General features: G+C 39.1%; 1 protein-coding gene across 1 annotated transcript in view; it reads right to left on the bottom strand.

Moving 5' to 3' along the window:
- LOC119838899 (probable ATP-citrate synthase subunit 1) overlaps positions 1-9,283 on the bottom strand; it is a 45,036-nt gene that overhangs the window by 17,989 nt on the left and 17,764 nt on the right. The window contains exons 2-8 of the mRNA XM_038365043.1: positions 7,820-7,952; positions 7,181-7,286; positions 5,652-5,837; positions 4,117-4,230; positions 3,421-3,500; positions 2,221-2,479; positions 369-581 (exon numbers count right to left, since the gene is read on the bottom strand). Of these exons, the coding sequence (XP_038220971.1) occupies positions 369-581; positions 2,221-2,479; positions 3,421-3,500; positions 4,117-4,230; positions 5,652-5,837; positions 7,181-7,286; positions 7,820-7,869 (1,008 nt within the window). The 5' untranslated portion in view covers positions 7,870-7,952. The remainder of the gene's footprint in view (positions 1-368; positions 582-2,220; positions 2,480-3,420; positions 3,501-4,116; positions 4,231-5,651; positions 5,838-7,180; positions 7,287-7,819; positions 7,953-9,283) is intronic.

Below are 9,283 nucleotides of genomic sequence, written 5' to 3'. Positions count from 1 at the left end.
TAAATGCATTTATATTTTGAAACGATGAAAATGTGGCAGAGAATGGAAAAAATGGGAGGAAATAGATAATAATGTACTCTACATTGAAACAAACAAGTCTTGTTGTTGGGTCTTAACCAATTGTGGGTTTTTTTTTTATAGTTATTTCCATAATTTCTTATGCTAATTACGACATTACAGGTGTATTTTATTGCAGTTATACATGTTAATAACAGGTTGATATTGATATCTTGAACAATTAAGTAATAAATAATAAATAGCACCTTGAGCACTCAAACTACACACATATAAGTTTCCCATCTCACTTTCTTGCACGTCCTAGCTCGTACACAAACGATCCCCCCCCCCCAACTACATCCCCACCTCACCTTCCCGTTAGGATGGCGGTCCCGGCACATGAGGCTGAATATCGTCTTCGCGTAGTCGGCCGTCTGGCTCTCGGTGGGCGCGCCGGAGTACTCGCCGTAGTTGGCGAGCTCGCCGGCGCCGCCGAGCGCGCACACCGTGTCCGTGTACACGACGGACGCGCCGCCGCCGGCGACCATCGTCCAGATGCGGCCCGACTTGTTCAGCACCGTCAGCTGCGCGACAAGTACATACATACATACATACATACATACATGGTACATAATGTATAGCCTATAGCCATACTCAATAAATGGGCTATGTAACACTGAAGGAATTTTTCAAATCGGACCAGTAGTGCCTGAGATCAGTTCGTTCAAACTAAACAGCTTTACATATGCACATCTATACTTAATAGCAGCATGCTATAAGTATAGATGTGAAAGTTTGTTTGTTCGGATGTTTGTCCGTCAATCTCGCTGAAACAACTGGACGGATATTGATGAAATTTGGTATACAGACAGGGTATGAGCTGACTTTGGTGATTGGATACTTTTTATCCCGATTAAATGCTCCCTCGAGATAAAACAGGAATCATGATATCCGGGCGGAGCCGGGACGAGCGTCTAGTATAGAATGGAAAGTCTTGTTCAGCACCGTCACCGACACCGACATACGATACATAGTATAGCTTCTATAACTATAGAACAAACTCACTGTGAGACAACCATTACATAGTATACTATAGTACCTGGATGACCGAGCTTTGCTCGGTTTAACTTCGTGAAGTTAGATTGTTTATAAGCGTTTTTTTCCAAGATTAGTCTAACCTCAAAGCAAACAACGCCATTTGCTGGAACTTTAATTATTCACCAAAAAATAGTATTCGCCAATAGATGTCAGGAAGAGTCGCTAAGTTTAAGTCGATAAAACACGAATATGACATTTTCTAAATAAAATAATAGTTTAAAAAAACTAAAAAACACGCTTTGAAAAATGGAATAATTTTATCAAATTAGTGTATTGTCATCGGTCCTCAATAAATCTACAGAGTTTGAACGAAATCTGGCCGTTTAAAGTGGGTCAAAATCGCGCCCAAAGAAGTCGGTTACAAACAAACATACAAACAAACATACAAACAAACATACAAACAAACAAACATACAAACAAACAAACATACAAACATACAGGTGAAGCTAATAAAAAGCGTGTAAAAAGATTCCTAGCTAGATCGATTTATCGCCCCCGAAACCCTCTATATACAAAATTTCATGAAAATCGTTGGAGCCGATTCCGAGATTCCAATTATATATATATATATACAAGAATTGCTCGTTTAAAGGTATAAGATATATAGACTATCGCCGTGTGTGTGGGTGTATGTGTGGTCTCAGATCTTCAAAATCTTCTTTTCTTTTTTAATATATAAAGAGATCCGGCACGAATTGAGATAACTCGCACCGACATGCACTACGCAGTATAGATTCTATAACTATAGACGCGTAGGTCGAAGGTGCATGAGAAAGAGACTTATTTGTATTAATTGCCGGATTTCTGTGTGTCTGTATGCTCAATAATAATCCAATTTATTTCGTTTTTAATAGACAGTCAACAAGACAAGTCCGTCAATTAATACAAATAAGTCCCATTCTCACTTACCTTCGACTTATGTATACACAATACATTTTCTTCTATTTCTCACTCACCTTAAAACTAAGCACACACAAGTCCTTCGAACTAGCCAATACACAAGTCCTTCGAACTAGCCAAGACACAAGTCCTTCGAACTAGCCAATACACAAGTCCTTCGAACTAGCCAATACACAAGTCCTTCGAACTCGCCCACACACAAGTCCTTCGAACTCGCCCACTTACCTTCAAGCTGGCGCCGCTCTTCGCGTCCAGATCGGCTATATGCGCCTCCTCCGGGTACGCGTCCCGGCCGAACGGCGGCGGGAACACGATCTCGCCCCAGTTCTTCGCGCAGATGAAGTCAGCCGTTTGATCCAGCTTCGCCGCCAGGTCGAGGAGGTACAACCTCTCGCCGGTTATCACGATGGGGTTTATTTCCATGTAGGTGAAGTACAGATCGACGAACACGCGGTATAGAGATAGTATGAATGTGGTTAGTATCCTGAAAGCGAGGGATCGGAAATTTACTACTACTGTTTTGGAAGTTTTTATATGTGGGAGTCGAGCTCGCTTCGGCACGAATTGGGCCAGCTCGCACCGGGGAAGTACCACACCCCTATTGTGTTTCGTTCGGTGAGTGGGGGAGCCGGAGGCCCATATCCTATTCCTTACCCATCCCAACTCCTCTCCTTTATTCCTTACGACAATCCTTTCTTCCCTTCCCTTCCTGATTTGAAGTCGGCAATGTATTTGTAGAGGCATAAGGTCTACAATGGACCTTACGCCTCTCCAAACGTTCATGGGCGGTGGTAGCGCTTACCATCAGGCGTGCCACCAGCTACATTGCTGACTGTCATAGTCATAAGAAGAAAAAATAAAAGTTTTTTTTAACAGGCCTTAACGTTAAAACAAGCGGAGACAAATAGACCAACATAAATATCATCAAAATTCCTTTAGCAGTTCTTGAGTTACAAGTGATATATACCATGAGTTTCTTCATATGTATGTTTGTATAACATACTACTTTTTATTTATCCTTCTAATATTATAAATGCGAAAGTTTGCAAGGATGTGTGTGTGTGTGTTTGTTGCTCTTTCACGCAAATACTACTTAACCGATTGCAATAAAATTTGGTACGTAGACAGCTGGACAACTGGAATAACATATAGGCAACTTTTTATCCCGATATTCCTACGGGATACGGACTTACGCGGGTAAAACCGTGAGGCGCAGCTAGTATTTTTATAATGAAAGAACTATGTGACAACCCTGAATCAAACTTTTCAGTCGAGCACACACAACATAAAAGTAAACTCTTTAGATCAATTGTATCTTATATGCATGTGCTGTGTTGTCACTGCTCTCCTCCAAATCCGCTGGAACGATTTTGATGAAATTTTCGGGCTTTCAGATGGACGCAAAAGATAGCGTTATGATAATACCTCTTAATAGTAGCGGATTTGATGTTTTTCAGCAGAACCCGGTCAATTTCCTCACCAGTGGGAAAGGTATCAACCGGCACCTGAAAAACATTTACAAAAAAAAAACATAACCTCAATTGATCTGAATAAAAAAGACACTTTTTTCTTTTTAATAGATTATATATAGATAGCGATTCAAGAGGAAGGTTTATATGTATAATAAATATCCTTCCTACTAATATAATATAATATATAGTATGTATATATAATACATAAAATATTATAAATGCGTATGACTAGCTGCGCCCCGCGGTTTCATCCGCGTAAGTCCGGATCCCGTAGGAATATCGGGATAAAAAGTTGCCTATATTTTATTCCATTTGTCCAGCTGTCTACGTACCAAGTTTCAATGCAATCGGATTGTAACATCCTATCCTACTAATATTATAAATGCAAAAGTTTGTACGGATGTGTGTGTGTTTGTTGCTCTATCACGCAAAAACTACTAAAACGATTGCAATGAAATTTGGTACGTAGACAGCTGTACAACTGGAATAACACATAGGCCCACTTTTTATCCCGATATTCCTACGTGATGCAGACTTACGTGGGTACAACCGCGTGGCGCAGACAGTAACAATATATTCTAAACTTCACGGAATTTAACGCGCGCGAAGCCGCGGGCAACGGCTAGTATATAAATACAATCATACGTACGTCGAGTCGTACGGCCAACGCGTCCACGTCGCCGACATCGACGCCCCCCTGATGATGGAACATGATGGTGTCCGACCTCCTTCCGGACTGGATGCAGAGGTACATTTCTTCGCTCTGAAATATGAGAAGAGAAGCCCTTTTAGAAATTAGAAACTTTTTTAACGGATTTTAAACGCGATTCATTTATTCATTTATATTGAGCGACACTTTACAGCGAGCGTGGTCACGGAGAGTTCGAAACGTCGGGTTAATAATACATATCATGAATAAATCGCGTTTAAAATCCGTTAAAAATTTTCAATTTTTAAATATATAATACTCGGGTAAAATCAAACACAAGAAAATACTAAATAAGCCCTTCATTATATGAATAAACAATGTACAATAAATAAATGTTTTATCTTTTGTCTATGGGTCAGTAAATAAGAAAAAAAAAAACATATTATCAAGTTCTTTATAGTAGGAATAAACAATATGGAGTTAGTCGTTAATTGTACGGATTTAAATATTTTTCTGTTTCGTCTGTTGTCAGTAAAACTAATATTACTCTATAAACTACAGTTCAGTCACTCTACACTCTATGGTCTATTGAATCTACAAGCTAATTAAGAATTTACAATCAAATCACTCTACATTGTAGAATAGATTCGATCATAGAGATTACACTTTACTCCCTACTTCTCCTTGCTCTATTATTGTACAGTCATTCTCTATATAGTTTAGGCTCGACAACAAATGACAAAAAATTCACTCTACATTGTAGAGTGGGTACAGTAGAGCATGGAGCCGACAATCTTAAATCTACTTCTCCTTGCTCTACTATCGTCCAGTCATTGTATATAATATATAGTCTACTCAATACTCATATTACTAGACAACCCACTCTTCATTACAGAGTAGAGTCGATCATATATCTATTATATTAAATATCCTATCCTTAAAGCTATCATTTATTATTATCATCATAATTTATTTCACCTATTTGTATATTACACTTGATTCCAAGTATTTAATATAACTTTTTCACACTCAATTATAACGTATTTATTTAATTATTTCTACCCTCAAGTGGCGTTGGCAGAATATCAGCGTCAGGGTCCCATTGACACTGACATTTATGCTGAGCCAAGACCCTTTTCAAGAACACAGTGTACATTTGTCTCCGTCCTGTTTTTTTCATCTGTATTGTTCATTTATTTATTTAAACACTTTATTGTGCTGCCAACAAAATACAAAAACAAAACTTATACTATAAAAAAGGAGATACAGCACAGAAGGCGGCCTTATCACTTATAAGTGATCTCTACCAGGCAACCAACTTAAACATAGATAGAAACACAATTTAAAAGGAAGGAATCTGTATGTTAATTTTTACTTTGTTTTATTGTCTTATTTTGTAATTGTCATATATTTAATGTTTTCTCTAGACTCTACTCTACGCTCTATACTATACAATCTACTCTACTATCTATACTCTACGCTCTACGCTCTACAAACAGATAGAGAGATCCCAGCGTATGCAGTACGCCACCCACCGGCTCGTGCTTCACGAACGGCTCGACGACGAACCGCCGCAGCTTGCCGGCCGCGGCGCCGACGCGCTGCTCCCTGCCGGAGTGCTCGCCGATCCACTTGCGCACCTCCGCCGCGTTCTTGTTCACGCCGACGAGGCCGAGCTTGCCGCGCCGCTTGATCAGCTGGTCCGGCTTGACGACCAGTTGCTGGTGTGACAATAATACATGTACGTATATTACATAAAGATTTATTTTATTACAAAAAGTTTTTTTGTTCGGTTGGACGCGCTAATCTCGGCAAGCGATGGTCCGATTTGAAAAATTTCTTTCAGTGTGAGATAGTCCCTTTATTGAGTATGGTTATAGGAGCCTAGCACCAATGAAGAATGTTTCAAAATCGGGGGATATTTTTTTACACGCTTTTTATTAGCTTCACCTGTATGTTTGTTTGTATGTTTGTTTGTATGTTTGTTTGTATGTTTGTTTGTATGTTTGTTTGTAACCGACTTCTTTGGGCGCGATTTTGACCCACTTTAAACGGCCAGATTTCATTCAAACTTTGTAGATTTATTGAGGACCGATGACAATACACTTATTTGATAAAATTATTCCATTTTTCAATTTGAAAAATATGATTTTTTTAAAGCGTGTTTTTTAGTTTTTTTTAAACTATTATTTATTTTATTCCTATTAAGAGCTTCCACTGTCTGTTACTTCAAAGTCCACGTTGACGAAGTCGCGGGCGGAAGATAATGCCTCTTATATATTAGTTGCACGCCCCGGCACCGCCCGTGTAGTAATTTATCGTAATTAAAATAATATGAAACCATCCTGCCTTTTGAGTTGGATCAAACTGCATATGATGCAAATTTGATTAAAATGTCATGGTATAAACTTTCATTCCCTATTTTATACCCATAGAGGTAGATTTTATAATAATTCTTTCTTAGCGGATGCCTACAACATAGTGGCTACCTGCATGTCAAATTTCGGTCCGATCGGTCCAGTGGTTTCGACTGTCCGTTGATAGATCAGTCAGTCACCTTTGCGTTTTATATCGTGAACCTAACCTCGTGTATAAGTTCGAAGAAATGGGCATAAGAAGACGCCCTCTTAGCCCTGGAGGGCTTGATATATTAAGCGATTACTTAAAAGTAAAAAAGTCAACGAGTCAAGGTTAGTGATTATAATGTAATTGAACGGGATGAATCTGTCTTACGGAGTTCCTCAGGGCAATGTGCTTGGACCCACATTGTTCTTAGTTTATATAAATCATTTATGTACATTTAAATAAGACCGCCTCCTTGGCACAGTGATTAACGCGTGAGCGTGGAGCCGAGGGGTCCTGGGTTCAATTCCCGGTGGGGACGCACAAAAAAAATTGTCTCGGTCTGGCAGGACACAGAAGGCTGATCACCTACTTCTCCGTAAAGAAAATCGATCAGTGAAACAGATGTACATCATCTACCCCATACCCCGGTATCGGCACGGGACTTCACTTTTTAAATAAGCTAATTAATAACTTAAAAGGCGCTTAACAAGACGCTTACCTCCTTAGTCAACCATGGGTTCTTTCCCAGCTCGTCTTCCCATATAGTTCCTTGCTCGAAGACGGCATACCTGCACGGCACCAGCGCAGTGCCGGGAGCTATGTGCCTGAAAATAACAAACGAACAAGGTATCAGGCCCGTTTCCCTTTTCCTCATCCTTCCCAGTCCGATCCTCCTTTCCAGCCGCTAATCCTTTTCCTCTCGCTTATCCTACCGCTTGTTTATGGACGGTGGTGATCGCTTACCATCAGACAAACCACCAACTACTAGGTGGCAAACACAAATAAAGAAATACAGTCGAATTAATAGCACCCTCTCTCTTTAAATTCGGTTGATGATGTTAGAGATACTATATTGTAATCATTGAAATAATGTTTCATATTGGTTGTGATGGTTCTTAATCATCTCAATAGATGGCGCGGGGTGCCCCTTAGGCACATGAAACCGAAAGAATAAAGGATATTCTATTGCTGAGGCGAGATCACGGGCGGCCGAGAGGTGAGGTTCGGCTCATTCATCTCATTCTCCGGTTCGGAGAATGTCGCAGGTTCGAATCCCGGCTCGTGATCGATTTTTTTCTCCATTCAATAGATATTAATAGTTTTATATTTACATATATAGATATTTATTAAAACCAACCTATTTATAAGATCCTTGCCGGCCGCTTCGTATATCGCCTTCGATGACATAATGTATGTTTGTGTGTTTGTTTATACAAAATAGAGTCGTTCGTTGTGATGTTTTCGCGTCATATGACCGCTGAATTTATTATCTGTAAATAAAAATTAAAAAAATATATTAAATCAAACATTTAGAACATTTATTTTATTATATTCCGCTTCAGCGGGGTTATGTTTTATCTCGGGTCTCAAACCATTTTTGTACTAAATTTCATCCAAGAAGGTTTAGTGGTTCAGGCGTCTAGAAAGAGCCATTCATACAGTGTTACATTCGCATATTAAGTAGGGTTTATAAACGCCAGTCTTTCTGTCTATCTGATACGCTTTAACGTCCAAACCACATCGATTTCAATGAAAATTTTGAACAAAGCAGTAGGTTTAAATAGCTTTTTTTGTAAATCAACCCCTCTTTATAGTGGGGAAATCTTGCATAGACACCCACGGCCCCCGGGAAGGAGCCGTGGGTGAGCTGTCTATATCCCACTAATCCTACTATCCTACTAATATTATAAATGCGTAAGTGTGTAAGGATGTGTCTGTGTTTGTTGCTCTTTCACGCAAACACTATTGAACCGATTGCAATGAAACTTGGTACGTAGACAGCTGGACAACTGGAATAACATATAGGCAACTTTTTATCCCGATATTCCTACGGGATACGGACTTACACGGGTGAAACGTGGCGCAGCTTGTAATACATTAATGTATCAGTTAGCTTTTTTTATTGTGTCGTGCCGCCTCCTTGGTACAGTGGATAACGCGTGAGCGTAGAACCGAGGGGTACTGGGTTCGATTCCCGGTGGGGACGCACAAAAAAAAAATGTCTCGGTCTGGCAGGACACAGAAGGCTGATCACCTACTTGTCCCTAAAGAAAATCGATCAGTGAAACGGATGTACATCATCTGCCCCATACCCCAGTAGGGGACACGGGACTTCACTTTTTAGCTTTTTTTATTACTCGCTCTAAATAAAACCTATATAATATATATGCTAATAGTAATAAGGAAGTAGGAATATAAACCCTACATATATGAATATGAAAACAATACAATTTTACGGTATAATGCGTAATTAGGAAACTGAAGCATGTAATAAAGATTAAATGATAATGGTTTATTATATAGTTGTGATGGGAAAAAAGACAAATGTCTTAGACAGGCTACTTATGATTACATAAACTGTATCATTAGTGCTAGTTAAATAACTTCGAATAAGTCTATACTAATATTATAAAGCTGAAGAGTTTTTTTGTTTGTATGTTTGTTTGAACGCAATATAATCTCATTAACTACTGGTCCGTTTTGAAAAATTATTTCAATGTTAGATAGCCCATTTATTGAGGAAGGCTTATACTTAGTCTGGCCATAAATACTGTTACACTTAATTATAAAAAAATATTACATTTGAATTTCGAATCTGTCA

Source organism: Zerene cesonia, unplaced genomic scaffold, assembly GCF_012273895.1.
Source record: "Zerene cesonia ecotype Mississippi unplaced genomic scaffold, Zerene_cesonia_1.1 Zces_u006, whole genome shotgun sequence".
NCBI classification, from domain to species: Eukaryota; Metazoa; Arthropoda; class Insecta; order Lepidoptera; family Pieridae; genus Zerene; species Zerene cesonia.
Note: the sequence above shows the minus strand (reverse complement) of the source record. Positions and strands in the feature narration are given on the sequence as shown.